General features: G+C 41.6%; 1 protein-coding gene across 25 annotated transcripts in view; it reads right to left on the bottom strand.

The window, feature by feature from the left end:
* ERC1 (ELKS/RAB6-interacting/CAST family member 1) overlaps positions 1 to 17,340 on the bottom strand; it is a 161,416-nt gene that overhangs the window by 56,650 nt on the left and 87,426 nt on the right. For 13 of the 25 annotated variants that reach the window (XM_083461760.1, XM_083461755.1, XM_083461773.1 and 10 more), the window contains 2 exons: positions 14,935 to 14,988; positions 9,326 to 9,486 (listed from right to left, as the gene is read on the bottom strand). In XM_083461760.1, the coding sequence (XP_083317886.1) occupies positions 9,326 to 9,486; positions 14,935 to 14,988 (215 nt within the window). The remainder of the gene's footprint in view (positions 1 to 9,325; positions 9,487 to 14,934; positions 14,989 to 17,340) is intronic. The other 12 variants (XR_014516241.1, XR_014516242.1, XM_083461763.1 and 9 more) reach the window with 1 other exon arrangement.

The following is a 17,340-nucleotide window of genomic DNA, read 5'->3' on the forward strand; positions in this document are numbered from 1 at the left end:
ACATCTGAAGAATCTGAAGTATCTGAAGAAGTGTGCATGCACACGAAAGCTCATACCAAGAACTAACTTAGTTGGTCTTTAAGGTGCTATTGGAAGGAATTTTTTTATTTAGGTTAAAAACGGACCTCTGGAACGAATTAAGTACGTAACCAGAGGTACCACTGTAGTTTTTTAAAAAAACCAGAAACAGAATGAATTCCTCCCAGTCATTCATAAAATAGAAATCCAAAAACTTCAAAGCTTTTAAGAGTTAGTAAAGCATATAATTCCTGGAATAAGGCAAATGGCTTGTTGGTTTTCTGCCTAACTAGTATTCACTTCAAGGTACTTCTCAGAACAAATTGATTCATAAACAAAAGATTCTATAAAACCCAAACACAGTGTAGATATTTTGGAAAAAGTAGTATCAACAGTTTTCAGCCATAAATATTTACAAATCATTCCAGCAAACAACTGCCCAAGTATCTCTCTGTGCAGTCTAGACTCAAACAATAGCTTCCAATTCTAGCAGCCAAAGGCTGCAAGGTCAGCATAGTACTTCCTCCTCCTGCTCTGGTTGCTTAGCTTCAAGGTATCTGCTGGCAGAGTCAGAGGTCAAGTCTGAGGGACACTGAAAGGGCAGATACAACAAGCCACAGGATAGAAACCTGTAATAGGATACTTCCTTCTTGATACTTCACAAGGTCCATGCATCTTTCTGCAGTTGAACAAGTGTGGAGCAATATGAGATGATTGTGGTGGGGAGAAAGACATAAAATATTGGATCCCTAATAAAGTACCAACTCCTTATGCTATCTTGCATAAAAAACTAAGTTTCAAAATTTACAATTTTAAAGAATGCAAACTGTAAATTATAAATCTGTATTTTTACTAAAATGGAAACTGGACTGGTAGATACATTGAAAAGTACAGTTTCTAATTTCCCCCCTCATGCATGATATTTTAATGTTTGCCTTGTCATGCTGCTGCTGCTGCTGCTGCTGCTGCTCATAAAACTGTATTTTCATGCAAAATGTATCCTTTGGAGTTTGTGGCAAGCCAGCCTAATCTTTCCAGGTGTGTTATGCCACCTGCCATAAATTATTATAGTACACAACACACCCTTAATAATCCAAACAAAAGCTAATGAACTTCTACATTACCACCAGAAAGAAGGTCTAACTCACAAAATAATTTGGAATGAACTCTGAAAGTGCACATAGTATATAAGCTCCTCGTTCTCGTCTCCAAGTCACATTACCCCTTGAAAAATAATGATGACTTACATATCACAGGGCACTATATGAGCAGAACAACCGCTGGGATTTCCCTCTTTACATTTTTAACTAAGTTAATGTCTTCTGGGTAGGATTTAGAACTGCTCAAAGATACTATTGTTCACAGTACATTAAATCCACAATATAGAGCAGTAAGATAGAATACTATTCTAACTTGGAACTTCTATTAAACAACAGAGTGACTATACTTAATGAAATATGCAGTAAACTAACATGATTTATATGCATCAATGTTTTGCTATGAACATTTATGAACGGGGAAATGACACCCTGAGGAACTGGTGATGCTTTTTATTTCAAAAGAAAGCAAAACATGCATAGTTTGGTGAAACCAAACAAGGTCCATGTAGATCCCAAAAGTTGCAAATTAAAGGGATGAATTATTTATTTTGCCAGTAATGATTACAGGCATCTGTACATGAAATCTGTGGAAATAAAGTGTTGATCTTAGATTGAATAAAGGAACACTGATTCATCTTAACAACATATGCAGATAGAAATCAAAAGTGACTTATAGTCATCCCCCTTTAATAAACTGGACTGACTTGTATGTAACAGTCAGGAAATTTCACAGAAGGAGAGAGAAGGATGAAGAAACTATAAATGTAACTGACCTTGCTTACAATTAGCGCAAGTGTGGGGACCCCTGTTCAGCCTGAGGGCCACTTTACCTTGTGGGCCATCTTACAGGGGCCGCATACAGTGGTGCATGAAACTAGAGGCAAAATGTGGGTGAAGCCAGTGCCAAAAGTTGGCAGAGCAACGGGTATGTCTCTTACCTTTGTACAGTTGCCTGTATGATTGGGGCTGAGGATGGAGAGAAGCAGTCCCCCCCCCCCCGGGAGTATGCAGAATACCCCTAAACATTTTGTGAATCTTTGTACTTTTGTCCATTTACTGTATTTATTTTTCCTGATTTGAACTATAAAATCGTGATTTTCTTGAGTCAAAATGAGAGTACACCTAAACATTTTTTTTGAAAAAAAGCACTGGAGAGAAGAATAAGTAGATGCTCCTTCCTTCTCTCCATAAACAAAAGAGCAATGTAAGACGGCTAACAGCACTCCGCAAGCTCTCAGTGAACAAGGTGCTATGTAAGGGTATTCTGGAACCCAGTTGTTCAGGGGTATATACACAACAGTTTTGAACTGGGCCCAGTAGCATATGGGCAGCCAGTGCAGATGTTTTAACAGAAGCATCATATGTTGCAAGCTATCTGCCCATATCAACAGTCTAACTTGTGGACTAGGCTAAGGGCAGTCCTACAGAGCGAAATTGCAGTAATCCAGTCTTGAGGTTACCAATGAATGGACAACTGTGGCCAAGATAAACTGATTCAGATACAGCCATAGCCAATATACCAGACAAAGATGGTAAAAAGCACCCCTAACTGGAGCACAGGCATCTGGACTATTTTCCAGAAATGGGACCTGCCTTTTCCCAATCCTCATCCTCCCTCTGTCAGCTAAAAGGCAAAATTTATGTTCCACATCGGGGGTGGGAGAAAGGGAATAAGAGGTATGACCCAGCTGCTAGAGAAGTTAACTATTCAGGATTGAGCTGAAATAGGTAAAGCAAAAGGAAGAACCTGGTTGATTGCTGAGGTTTAAAAATGTATATGCAAATACAGTTTCAGCCTCCCAAACGAATCACTTTTTCCCAAAAGCTCCTTTCTACACGAAGGTTGGCATAAAGTGGAGAACATGTGCCCACCCAGAGTGAACTCTTCAGACCTCCAGCAACAGTACCAAATGTAGTATCCCAGCACTCTAATGCAAAAATAAATGCTTCCAAGCAGATGGGATTTTTCAAGTAGATTTCTGTAAGCATTTTATAATCTAATAATATGAGAGGAAAAATGACCCTGAAGTTGTGTAAACCTGACTGGAATGCAGACATCTGTTCTGGTTAAAATGTTTCCTGACTAGGGTCCTCCATCCCACTTTAAATATTTATAGTTTTTAACTAGATTAAAACATTATAAGAGGGGTTTTATTCTCAACAACCTGCGACTGGAATTGATGTGCCAGCTTTTTCCAGCATCGCTCTAAAGTGAGAACCCAGTTTTAACAGCACCGCCCCACTGTTCATGTACACCCTTGTAGAAAATAGTTCCAGAAAGGAGACTGGGAGGGAAAGGAGAGAGAGAGAGAGAGAGAGAGAGAGAGAGAGAGAGAGACTCCCCTGAAATGGTATGGAAACAAGAATATAGTGTAGTTAAATCCTCAGGAAGTGATTGGCAGAAAGAACCTCCTTTCCCCACTCCTCCCTACAACATTAACAGCCTGAGCAATTACTGAGTGGAACAAACCCCTTTAACACCACCTGGTGCACTTTTTCAGCCGTTGGTCTTGCTCCCAAGCCTGTCATGGCTCATTTAGATAGTATAGTGCATTCTCTCTATAGGACTATTCTCAGGGACCATGGAGTTCAAAACATAATGAGATACAGAGATTTTTATCATGAAGTGTAGTATAACGTAACTGTGAGCCACAGTACTCGAGAGTTTAGTATCTGAGAGCTGCTTGGAACAGAAATCCTTTTTTTTTTTTTTTTGGACTAGGTGGAGTACAAAAACAAATGATCTGGATTAAATATGTACACATTACTAACAGCTAAAGAAAAATGTGTTGGAGAGAAATCTGTCCAGGTTGATGAAAGGAGGTCTTATTTACAGGCACTTTATTTAAAAATCACATCTCCATATTTACCATTAACTCTATATTGTTTTATATTCACAGCGCAGCTGCCCTAAACTATAATAATAGCTGGTTAAATTGTCACTGGCCTCATTTGTACAACAAGGCAAGCCAAAATATGTTTTTACCAGGACCTCACAATTATGCTGCCCCCTGTAGAAGAGCTTGCAGCTGCCCTGCTCTTCTTGGTTAACTCAGCATGGCAAGGCAGCTGAGCCAAGGTTTGGCTTGGCATGTCACCCAACCTGAGCTTGTGGCAAAGCTCTCTGTTCCCTAACCACGAGCCGTAGCCAAGAACAAACCTGGGATACAGCTCACAGTTAAGGAGCAGAGAGTGTAACCGCAAGCCCACATTCAGACAACATACCAAGTCAACCCATGGCTTAGCTGCCATGTCGCACAAAACTAAAAGAACCAGGGACGAACAAAGAAGTCTCATTCTCCTTCTCAGAAGCCCACACAGTCACACTAAGTCATAGTTTGGCATAGTGTTATGTGTAAACAGGGCCACTGTTACGTACAATTTATATATATATATATATATATATGCTTTCGTAGATTTTCACGGGTACAGGAATGCAGGTTTTGGTGTCTTCGGGTGTCTTCCCGTGTAAGAGTTGGGGTGTCTAGGCGACGTTTCGACGAGGTCTCACTCGTCATCTTCAGGCTGGTGCTTTCGGCTTCTTGTTACTGGAACAGAGCAGGATCTCAGTGTTTGAGTTCCTATAAATACTGTTGAGGGGGTGTGGTGTATAGCCTCCAACGTTCTGGGCAGAGAGGAAGTTCCCAGGTTAGTGTGCCTTTTCTTCTTTTGTTCCTTAATTACTTGAGGGATATCTTGAGTGATTTCTTGAGTGATATTCTGAGTACCACTTAGGTGGGTCATTAGGTGTGGATTAGTTGCTAAAGCTTTCGTGTCTTGACCTCTTGAGCTTGTGAAGAGTTTTTCTGAGAAGATGGCTGTACTGCACTTAGTTGTGCTCTGGCTTGGCTTCGTGTATAGGGGCGAGCTGTGGTTTTGTGCCCTGTGCCAGCCAGATCTGTGTAGGGATTGCAGGGGGGTGCAGCATCCGGAGGTGCCACTATGGTTTGGCTACTGGATGGTGTCTGTAATTTATCTGTGGAGAGGGTCTGGGTTTGGGTCTGGTGAGGTTGATTGGTGATGGCGTTCTGTGTGCCTCTGGTTCTGGTGTCGGTTTTTGTGGGGAGGGCTAATTTCCAGATGTCTGGCAGGCGGGACGTGTCGTCACGCTTGTTCATGTTGTGAGGGTGTTTCTCTATCTCGATGGCTTCCATGATTATTCTCTTGTGGTGATGTTCCATGTTAAAGAGCAATTTGGAATCTATATATATATATATATATATATATATACACACACAAAACACCTACCATTTCATAATGTCCCAATCTCAACAGCATGGAACTCTAATGATTAATTTTTTTGTTGGAGAAATGCAACAGCAAGTAGCTTCAAAAGGCAAGTGTTAAACTGGGAAAACCACATATCAGTATTCACTTCTCAAATTAAGCAATGTGTGAACAAAGTTGGGGTTTTCAATACAGTATTTCATAGTTCTTTAAAACTGAGATATAATGTATCAGAAGTGCAAGTTTCTATGTTTTAAAATGGTAACCCTCTTAGTATCTTAATATGCAAAGTATAAAGATACAGAGACTGGCAACTGTGCAAGCCATCCATTTGCTAAGACTTATACCTTATTGATCAAGCCTTCATTTGTGAAGTATTAAAATTATTTCTAGACAGCAAAAAAATAATAATAAAATGCTTAGAATCATAGAGTTGGAAATGACCACCATGGTCATCTAGCCCAACCCCTGCAATGCAGGAATCATTTTTCCAACATGGGGTTCAAATACACAACCATGAGCGTCAGAGCCTCATGTTCTACTGACTGAGCTATCCAGTAGCTGGAGGCTTGAAATGTAAAAACAAAGAGAACAGAAGTAACTCCAAGAAAAGAAGTGGTTTGAAATGCAGGCAAAAGTGCAGAGAGCAAGTGGACAATATATTTTCTGACTTTTACAGGTTAACTTGCATGAACAAGAAAAGCTTTGATGTAATCAAATGTGGTTGTGGTTACTGGAGTACTGTGGGCACTTGTGGCTACTCAGATCTATTTCAAAAGGTATGCAGTACTTCCCATTCCTACAGTGTAATTCAGAATCTCTTCAAATCAACATACAAAAAATGACCTACACAAGTTGATGTGAATTTAAGGGGCAGTACCTTTCCAACCAATGAAAAATCATACTTGTGGTACAGTGGGGAAGGCTTAATGAGTAGCCACCCATTCACCATGCTTACTTTCTTTACTCTCTGATTGCTGGTCAGCAATCCCACGGGATGGTGCTTCCCACTGGAGCAATTAGGTAGGGACAAGAATCTGTAGCCTTGCCAGGAGAAGGGACCGCTTGTCTCCCCCACCAAGCAAGAAAAACATGCAATCTCTTGATCCCCCAGTCTGAAAGAAAATGCAGGAACTGCACCTTTTGCACAGAGGAGAACAATAATTTACAAGGAACATATGAAGAAACCAGCCATAACAATGAAGAGACAGGTAGAAACTAACCCAGGAGGTCCTATGTACAGGGTTGGCGGAAGCGGTAAACTAAAAGCAATTACAAGTTAAGCACTGGCCCCAGAATGAAGGGTGGGTGTAAGTACAGTGGTGCCTCGCAAGACGAAATTAATTCGTTCCGCGAGTTTTGTCGTCTTGCGATTTTTTTCGTCTTGCGAAGCACGGTGTCGGGAAAGTTTTGGAAAAGCTTCAAAAATCACCAAAGTCTTTAAAAACCTCAAAAAAGGCTACCACACCGCGTTCTATGAGTTGCTCCTCGAAGTCAAGTCGCAACTGTATTAACGGTGTTAAGAAAAAGGAAACAAACTTGCAAGACGTTTCCGTCTTGCGAAGCAAGCCCATAGGGAAAATCGTCTTGCGAAGCAGCTCAAAAAACAAAAAACCCTTTCGTCTAGCGAGTTTTTTGACTTGCGAGGCATTCGTCTTGCGAGGTACCACTGTAACTGCATCAAGAACAATTACAGCCTCACCCGTTATTCTAGACCCGCTACCAATTTTAGTTTGAAACAAAATTGATTCATTTATTCCCTACCCATACAGCATTTTTATCTCCTTGCTCAAGGTTGATTAAAAGAAGCCAAACATATATTCTTCCCACCCACTGTCAAGGGGGCTTCCCAGCCAAAGGAATGCACATGACTATTTATTGTCAAAGATAACACTTAGAATCGCTTCTCCAGCTCTGGTTATCTACACACACCAATCTAACGGCTAGGGAGTTATTCCCAGGTCTAGGCTCTATGGAGCAGTTGCAGCAACAGGAGACCACTCCCCCTTCACCAATTTATATACCTTTCCCTCACGGGCTACGTGCATGCAGCCAGAGACTGCACCTGCGTGGAAACTTCCTCTGCTCATCACCTTTCAATTACCTTCTGGTTCTGGGATACAGTGGTGCAGGAAAGGGTGGGAGAGCACCTGACCCTTCATTTGCCTGACTTGTCTCTTCCTCCTCTTCTCTCTACCCATCCTGTGTTCCACCCTCCAGCTTTGAGGCTGACCCTTCCTCTGACTATTGCCTCCTGGCTGGTACGGGTCCCTACACACCACTGCCCCTCTCTCCCAAGTTGGACTCCAGCTCCCCTTCCCCTGGTGCACACTCATCAGAATCCTGCCAGTTCTTGACACTCACACCAACCCTTCTACCCCAAAGTCAGAGAAGTGTTTTGTTATGGACTGCAACACCCCAGCAAACTGCACCTCTGATTACTCTAAACTTCCATACTACACAAGAACCAAGTTGAAACCCAGTAAGTGTATTTAATGTGTCATTCTCACTGGTATAGGTTAGGAAACTCATCCATAGATATTGCTCATTCCAATACATAACATTTTTAATACATTCTAGTGCAAAGGGCCAAGAAACAGAAAAACACACATTTATAATTTCTCAGCAACACAACCACGTTCAGTTGCACCCACAATGAGTACCAGCCCAGACTGAAATATTTAAACGTTTCTGAGATGTTTTTGGCTTAGGCTTTGGGAAGTGTTGAGACTTACGTTTTTAGTTTCAGCTATTTCCCAGCAGTAACTAACTAGTTAACAACAGGTTTTCAATGAAGAGACATGGTTTCAGTGAATGCTCCAAAGCTCCAAGTTCAAAAACATTCCAGGATATACAACACAGCATGCATATATGTATACATTTTAATGAGGTTTGGCAGAGCAGTTTGGCAGACAAATACATTGCTAGAGGACTGATTATAAGACATATCTCATGTTGCTTTGGATTCCTGCGTTAGGGTCTCCCCTTCCCCCTCACAAACCAGCTCTCAAAGCAGGCAAATTTATAGTGCAACAGTATTTTTTTATTAAAAAAACTTTTTTTAAAAAAGCAGACTCTTAGTGTCCTAGTGCCAGGTATCAGGTTGCTGAATATAATATTCATAATATAAAGTAATTCATGCTCCATCTCTAAGACCCCCAAAACCATTTTTCCATTGTGCACAAACTGTTCTTTTCTATCTTAATTTCTCTCCCTCTCCTACCACCCCTAAAATAAAATAAAAGGCAATGATGTTAACAGGAAAGCTGAATATAAATAATGGCTCGCAAAACCAAAATCACTGTTAACTCTGCCAATAAAAATGTTCCTTCTCTTCAGGGATGGCTAAACAACTAAAAGTGCCTCTAATGATCTGCTGGCAGCGCTTGCCAATGCAGCTCTAAATAGATAACTGCCTCTCTGAAGACTGCTAAGTACTCACTTCCAAGTAAATCAGTGGAACTTGCTTATAAGTATTTAGGAATTAACGAGCAAATTTAAAATGGAAAATCCAATAGAATCTTACATTCTCTCCTTCCTTAGCTCCAATATGGTGTTTGTCCCCATTCACAAAAACCCATCACTCCTCCTAATTAGAGTTTGTGCCTTAAATGCATTTACCTTGCCTCCACGTCAATGTGATAATTTAATTCAAGTATCTTCCACTGTAATCGGGGGGGGGGGGGTTGGGGGGTTGGGTTTGCAAACGTGCCTGAGTGCCAATACAAATAGTAGGATCCATTTATAGGAATGCACTTGAATGCATGAGGTGTTATGTGATGGTGGCTGGGGTGGGAGGAGGAAGCCAGGTTTCTGTAAGATTCTCCTGTATTCCTAAACACATTTAGACTACACCATCCATTCTTTTAAAGTGGAGAAAAGAAGCAATGACTCCTGTGATAAAGGAACACTTTCAAACAGAAATTAATATAAGACCTGGAAGACAAGAGTAAAGGCCTGAAAGAAATATTACAACATACTTCATCTCCAGGACCTCCTCCAAATGTTTCCTCCTCTCAGCCCGCAAGTTGGTCAAGTGGGTTTCCTTCTCAGCCAGAGATTGCTGGGTAGAGGACAGCTTTGCTTTCATAGATTCCAGCTCTTGTTTTACTTTCTCCATAGCCATCATCAACTCTTCCACCTAAGGAGTTTGTGAATGATAAAAGAGGAAGCAGAATGTATGCAATTAAAAAATATATCTTTTCAATGCACCAGAGCTACCGAATAATTGGGGGGGGGGGATATCTCAAGTGATCTGTTCAGCCTTGCATTTACTATTTCCCTGAATTTTACATTAATGTAAAATTAATGTTGTTATTACAAAGTAGAGACAAGCAAATCTTATAACTTAAGTTGCACTGGTAGTGAGTATTTGTGTTCTGTCTTTATGCTTATATGAGAATTTACACGTTAGTTACATCACAAAAAATGTTAACTATAGACCAATAATTCTTAATTTCAACATTATCACAATACTTCAATAAACATCATACATCAAGTAACAACATACATCAAGTAACTTTTCAGTATGTATTACAAGAACTTGAACAGAACCCTTTTCCTCATGATTTGTCTAAGTCACATGAATAGCTGAAGTAGAAGTTATTAGGTACCATTTGATCAGCCAGTTTCTGCCTTCAAAGCTAGAGCTCTGTTACTAACACCCTACTTGCCTGTACTAAAAAGCAGCATTAGTTTGGGGCAGCACGAAAACAAACTTCCTCCCAAAGCCCAATATTAATATTACAACAACTATCTTTATTACGGTCCAGAGACCCAACAAAACATTACAAATCAATACAGAGTTCATACAGCCTACCTCCAGGTTAATCAAGCACTTTGTTTGGAATATAGGGCTCATTTGTTCTTGCAACCACCGATAAAAACTTTGCCACTGCCAACGTTCTATCTTTTGTCCGGTCTTCCAGTAGGAACCTGACATAGTGAGCCTCTGACTTTCCCAGGAAAGGCACCAGCAAGGGTAGTATCAGTTCAGCCCTGGCCTGCTCATACTTTGCACAATGTAACAAAATATGATCTATGATCTTTATATAATATTATATAATTATAGGTACAGAAGATATTGATATATTCCTTTACATAATGTGTTGCCTTAATCTCCTTGTCCCCCAACACAAATGACATTCCACAAGTTGAGAAAAAAATTCTTAAAAGAAAAACAGAACAGCTTTTTTGGGGGGGATGGAGGGAGGTGTCCATAAATTACTGAGAATTCTTTCCAAGTAGAACACAAAGCTGAATCTCGTTTGGAGACAGAAAGTACAAACTGGAGCTGGGGATTAAATATGTACTTTAATTGCCCAAGTTGCATAGCACAGCGAAGAAGTACATTATGTGAAGTGCCCAGGACATCCAGATGGTTTCCTTAAAATCACAAGCTAATAAACCTTTACAGAGATACAAAAAAGGAAAAAGGAAAAAGAATTATAGATTCACTGAAGGTCCAGTATTTCTAAGGAAGTGTTAGGATGCTTTAGATGCTGTCAAATATTACAGCCAATACATTTTTTTTCAACTGCTTCTGTCCTAAGATACAGAACACCCCGTTTCCACATCACTATTGAAGAACAAGTAAGCCAAGAACAAACCTTGGTAACAGCTCACAGTTGGTTTGAAGAGAAACAAACCATAAGACTAGGTTTGGAGATTACTACTTGCCAGATTCTGGTTTATTTCCTGGCAGTGTTGCAGCAGCAAGGGCAGAGGAAGAGAGGAGCAAGAATTTTCGGTAGTGTGAACTTGTACATTTCGTATTCACATTTAACTATAGTTTTTAACTAATGTGTGAACCAAGACAAAGAAACCAATGCCTGTGTTACCCCAGGGCTCTCCAGCTCCTTCCAGTCAACGCTTGTAGGATCATATAGTAACTCGGTACCTTGGGGCAATAGCAGGGACAGGCTAGAGCAGGATGGTCCAACACCCTTTAGGCCTTTCTGGCAGGCCTTGGCAACATTTGATGCCCCACCTCCTTGCAGCCATTGTGCTGCCTTGAGTAAGCAAGGTGTTGGGCTTTGAGAAGGAGGCACGAGGGCTCTGACAGGGTCCTAGAGTCTTCCTGTCTCCTCTCCGAAGCCTAATTAGAGCTTTCCCAGCTTTGGGAAGGAGACGAGAGCGCTCTAGTGCCTCCTTCAAAAAGCTCAGTGCCTCGCTTACTGGCTTTGGGAAAGCAGCAAGAAGGTTGTGTATGTTTCTGTATCAAAGTATGGCCTTGCACGCCCCACCCTGCATGTGGCAAGGCAGTGTGCGGCCCGTGGGTTCTCTGTTGAAGGACTTCTGCAGCCCACTTGTTATGAAAAGGTGGGCCACCTTGGGCTAGAGTATTAGGAGTAATTCAGAGCAGAACTTCAGTCAATTTAAAAAGGCATAGTTAAGTTTCTTATTAGACATTTTGAACAATACAATTAAAGTGACATTCAAATGAAAGAAGGGGGAGGGGAATTGGTTAAGATGTTTTGACCATATAAGTTCAAAATGCAAATATACTGGACTGTCAACTACAATGTGTGTGTGTGTGTGTGTGTGTGTGTGTGTGTGTGTATACACACACACCAGACAAGCAGTGTTAATCAGAAAAGAGAATTTACAGGGGTTGGTTTTTTAAAAAAGAAAGAAAAGAAAAACACCTTCCATAAGCACATATATTTCTAGCTAATTGATGCTCTATTACCAATATTAAAGTATAAGCAAGTGAGTGGCCTAATCCCACTACAATATCTCCCACTTCCTTGACTGGATTGTGTAAGAGAAATAACAGCAGCTCAAGCATCAGCAATGGTTGAAAAGACACCAGAAGGCAAATATTTGTAACGCTAGACCAAAGAATTTTGATTTTATGGATCACTGCACAGCAGTTTAGAGCCAATCAGAAGCTGAAATAATTTTTGTATTTTCCCCAGAGTACAGGGCATTGGGAGTATTAACATAGAGAAAAATAGGAAACAATAGAGAGAGAGGAGGACTGGCATTCAGCAGCAAAATAGTAACATGCAGAAAGCAATAAAGTAAAATGCACAAAAGGTATAAAAAGGAAATGTTAAAACAAGCATACTGCCTCGTCATGGGCCTTAGAAAAGAAGTGCCTTACTTCAGTAATACAGAATGTATCACCAAGACATACATGATATGAGAGCTTTTACCTCAGGTTTCACCCTTTCTAACGTACATGAAGTACAGTATGACCAGTTTGGTCTTTTACCATCAAAATATATGTGGTCCAGGGTCCAGAACCCATCACAGAACATTCACTCTGCTGGAAGTAATGTACAAGGAACCAACAAGTGATTTAGGCAGACCTAAGGTTTAATGGGCCATCACTTGGCAAAGAGAAGGTCCTTCATGAGGAAGGAAATATTCACTGAGAAATTTACATTTCATTAACACAGGATGGAAAGATCAAAGTGATTATTTGGTTGATACAGAAATTATGTCTGCCTACAGATGGAATAAAATACAGAATATCTAATAAAGAATATCTAAATAGGGCAAATAAGGCAATTTCCTTTATAATTAGATCTTTTTTTATTTAAGGAGAAATAGGTCATTTTTTAAAACAGACTCTCTCATGCAAAGAGAAGTATGTTATCAATGCAAACTTCAGAGTGGGATAATATGACAATATGAATGCCCTTGCTCCTATGTGAACCATAAAGGAGCTAAATTCCTTTTCTGAATAAAAAGAGGAAACCATTCTTCAACTCTGCCTAAGTTGCCAGACCTGAAGAGGAGAACTAGCAGCTGTAGCTTGTTAAGCGTGCTAGAAAAATGAAGGAAGCCATGCAAATAACAAACAGAGCCTTGCTGGCATGGGAGAAGTGTTCCTGAGAAGGAAAAGGAGTTGTTCTGTGGTCTTCTAATCCACGAGATATTTGAACCAGGCCATGGGAAAACGAGGAACTAAACAACTGAATGTCTGGCTTTTGCAAGGGCCTACATATTGGCACCAAACATTGTAACCAGTAGGAGAACTGTTTTCAATCCCTTCCGGCATCTGGACCACTAGTTTGATGAAGCTGCCCTGTGGCTAAAGCAGCAGCTTATTTTACTCTTTAACAGTGAAATGTTTACTTAAGTTATAATCACTTCTCTGTGTGAAGATGGCAGCTCAACATGAAGTAGATTGCCTGACTTGTGGGCGAGTTTAACTGGCGAACTGAAAGTCCACTGGAAAGCTTCAAAATATTTCCCACTATTAACTTGCATTAGCTCCTGGGTACAAACTTCAGAAATGCTTGGTAAAAATGCACTGGAAAAATAGAAATGTGTCAAGCCACGGTACTGTATTCCAAAAGTGAATCCCTGCTTTAAAAAAGCAAGCTGATTCCAGGTATTGAACCCCGTTTTCTAGTATGTTTTGGCTCATTTTGCCAATTTCCAATAAGGAAGTAACTCAGCTTAAACGGCTTCCAAAGAAGAAAAGGTAAGCCCCTTCTGTTTATTCAGAATTCTTGAAAGGGAGGGGTCTTCCCATTTTCCCCACTAGCATTCAGAACAGTCACTGGATGCAGGAGAGGCTTTAGGAACTGCCTTGCTCCATGCTTTTAGGGAAGGGGACATTGCTCTTTGGTAGAGCACATATTTCACCAGCAGAACATCCCAGGTTCATTCCTTGGCATTCCCAATTAAAAGGGGCAGGTAGCAGGTGATGTCACAGTAGCCAATATTGGTTTAGAAGGATGTATATTAAGACCTGGTTGGTAGAAGGCACTGACCTATGTTCCTGTGAAAGGACACAGGAGCAAGAGCTGCCACCATTATCCCACACTCACTTTTCTAAATTGCTTGGCTTTTTGTTTATTCATTTTATTTATCACATTTATATTCCAACTTTCCTCCAAGGAGCTAAAGATGGCATACAGTACATGTTTCTTTTCCTCCCCATTTTATCCTCACAAAAGGTAAAAAGGTAAATGACCCTGTGAGGTAGGTTAGTCTGAGAGACAACTGGCCCAAGGTTACCCAATGAGTTTCATGGCTGATTTGAACCCTGGTCTCCCAAGCCCTATTCCAACACCTACATCACACAAAATCTTCATTTGCCCTGGAAACTGATCTGCCCCAACTTGGCAAAATCTGAGTTGATAATGGATAAAACCAAGAGTTAATATCAGAGCTGTAAACTTTTAAAGGCTATACAGGCTCTGGTGTTCAGCCCTGGAAAACTGTACCTGGCCTCATTTTCTCATCATAACCTTTGAAACTAACCCTACATATCGTCTTCCATTTACTATCTATGTGACAAGTTTGGGCTGCAAAGTAATATAAAGAGCCATTCTTAGCGATGGCTCCTCAACAATGGAAAGCTCTTGCCCTAAAGCTCAAGTTACAGCATTTGCTGTAACTGATGCAAGAGCAATTTCAGTTACAATTTGATGGCTTGGGATAGGTAGAATTTTAATATTGGAGCCACTCCAAGCTGCTGCATCGGAGCACAAAATATCCTCCCAACAGTCACAATAACAGGGATGTCAAGATAGCAAGGCCATAGGGTTACACAGGGCTAGCTTGTAGAAAGATTATTTTTGGACAGACAGTGGGGAATGTGAACAGAAATGAGACTTCTTCGTACCTTTAGCAATTTACAGTCTAAATGATTGGTCTCGTGCATTCTTTCATCTGATAGCTTCAACAGGCAACAAGAAGCAGAATGGTGGAAAACAGTAAATTGAAGAAAGAGGGGAAAGCATGCAATTAAAGTCAGAAAGAGCAATTAAAGAGTTTAAGTAGTACCAACATGCAGAGAGCAATTCAAATCTAGGACTGGTAACACTTTTAATACATTAAAGGATTCGTCAGACTCTATAAACAAAAACAGAGGTGCACATCACCACAATTTTCACTTTTTGCTTCTCACACAATTTTCTGTTTCTCACACAACTTTTAAACACATGGAAAAATTAGAACCCTTGCAGTGAAAATATGGGAATAGTGCATTCTTAAAAGCAAGCAAGCAAGCAAACACCTCACTTGCAAACTTTTGATGCGATTACAACACAAAGAACATGATACAGCTATTACTGAGCAGTGCTAGTGGCTGCATTAAGTCCCAAGGCGGAACACAGGGAACCTATGATCCTCCAGATGTTGCCAGACTCCCAACTCTCCTCACCTCCCAGGCTTAAGCAGCATGGCCAATGGTTAGCAATAATGGGAGTTGTAGTACATCGTCATCCAGGAGTACCACAGGTTCCACATCTCTACACTAAATATTGATTTAGCTTAACTGTGATTTGTTTGCAGTCCAGACCCATGCCACCCAAACTACTAACTGAAACGATTACTTGAAGAAGGGGGTTTAAGAGTCCTGGCTTGCATTTGTCACTGCTTGCTGCTATATCTAATCCGAGTTCATTTTGGTATTCTGCTCCATATGATCTTTTGGCTACAGAGGTACGAGACAAGAGCACTTAGAATCCAAAATTGGTCACAAGGATAGGAGATTCTTGCTGGTGCTTACCAGACCTGCCCCTTTCCCTTCCTGGCAACAGACCCCATTCCCTGTTAGGATATTTCCGTTCCACCTTAAAGGGAGCAGGCTTTGGGAGTCACAGAGTCTGCGCATGTCCTGTTCACAGGATGTTTATGTTCTGCTGATATTCCTTTCGTTTTCTCAGTTGGCCGAAGATGCTGACACAGAATGGTCGTGTTTTTCTTTGTTCTGTTATACGCTAAATAAAGTCTGTAAAATATGCTCTTCTGCGGTGCAAGCTTTTGGCTGTGTTTCTGCTGATAAACATTGTGCACAAGCCTGGAATGTGGCTAGGAATTTCCAGAGGCTTCGTGCCGCTAACTGCTGGATCTGCCTGAGGTATGGGAGATTGATGGACGCCCAGAACTCCGGCTTGGGCCATGATGGACTATATCTCCCTGGCAGTTTCCCAACAACAAGGTTTCGGGCCCAGATTCACAGCACCTACAGGAGAGTAAATGCTGCAACAGACTGCGTTTGAGGTACGTGGGGAAAGCGAAAGAAAGGGACGCTTTTCTGTTTTACCTCGGCAAGGAGCTTCTGAACTCCGGCAAGGCTTAATTGGCCTGGGAGCCGAGCCAAAGAGTTCGTGATTAATGCCTGCCAAGATAAGGAGTCTTTCAAGTTAAAATAGACTCACGGCTAATGCCAAAAGCTGGAATGGAGTTTTTCCAAGCTTATGGAAATGCTGAATGCCCTAAGTTGGATGGGCAGAATTATGAAACCTGGGCAAAATGGTGTGAATCTTTGCTGCGTCAGTTTGGGGTGTGGCATGCCGTTTCTGAAGCCCCCCCAGTTCCTCTGACAGAGAGATGGAAAGGCCAGAATTCGAAAGCGATTGACGTAATAGTCTTATCCGTATCTCTTGAGGAAATTAAGACGCTGGCTGGCAACACCACTGCACGTGGAATGTGGAATGCTTTGTTGAAAGCTCATTTGCCAATAATCCCAGCCCAGAGTTTGACTGCATCGGAGGTCCTAGCTGTTTCCCAGAATGCGTATGAATGCAGGGATGCTGAGGGCACCGGTTGCAAGCTGCAGGGGGAGCTGACCGTCACGTCATCCCAGGCAGCATTCCAGCCTCCAGGGGGAGCCAAGGAGTCGGCAGCTGAGAGCTCTGTTTCTCGTGAGAACCAAGGCCATCGCCTTTGCAGAGGCCGGAAAGGCAAAGGTAAACAGATGCCTACAGATGGCCAGGAGCAGAGGGAGGGTGAAGAGCCCTCGGCGCCAGGGAAAAACAAAGCGTTGTTTACTGGCACAGCTTCACCAAAGGCTAAAGGCACGTCTGCTGACCAGAAGCAGGGGGGCAAGCTGCAAAAGCCCACGCCAGTGGAAAGCAAGGTTTTGCTTGCTGGCACAGCTTCACCAAAGGCTAAAGGCAGGTCTGGTGGCCAGGAGCAGCAGGGGGGCAAGCTGCAAAAGCCCACACCGCTGGAAAACAAGGGTTTGCTTGCTGTAAAGACTGCTCCAACAGCCAAAGGCAGGTTTATTGTGGATTCAGGTGCC

Source organism: Podarcis liolepis (genome assembly GCF_965112155.1).
Source record: "Podarcis liolepis genome assembly, chromosome: 10".
NCBI classification, from domain to species: Eukaryota; Metazoa; Chordata; class Lepidosauria; order Squamata; family Lacertidae; genus Podarcis; species Podarcis liolepis.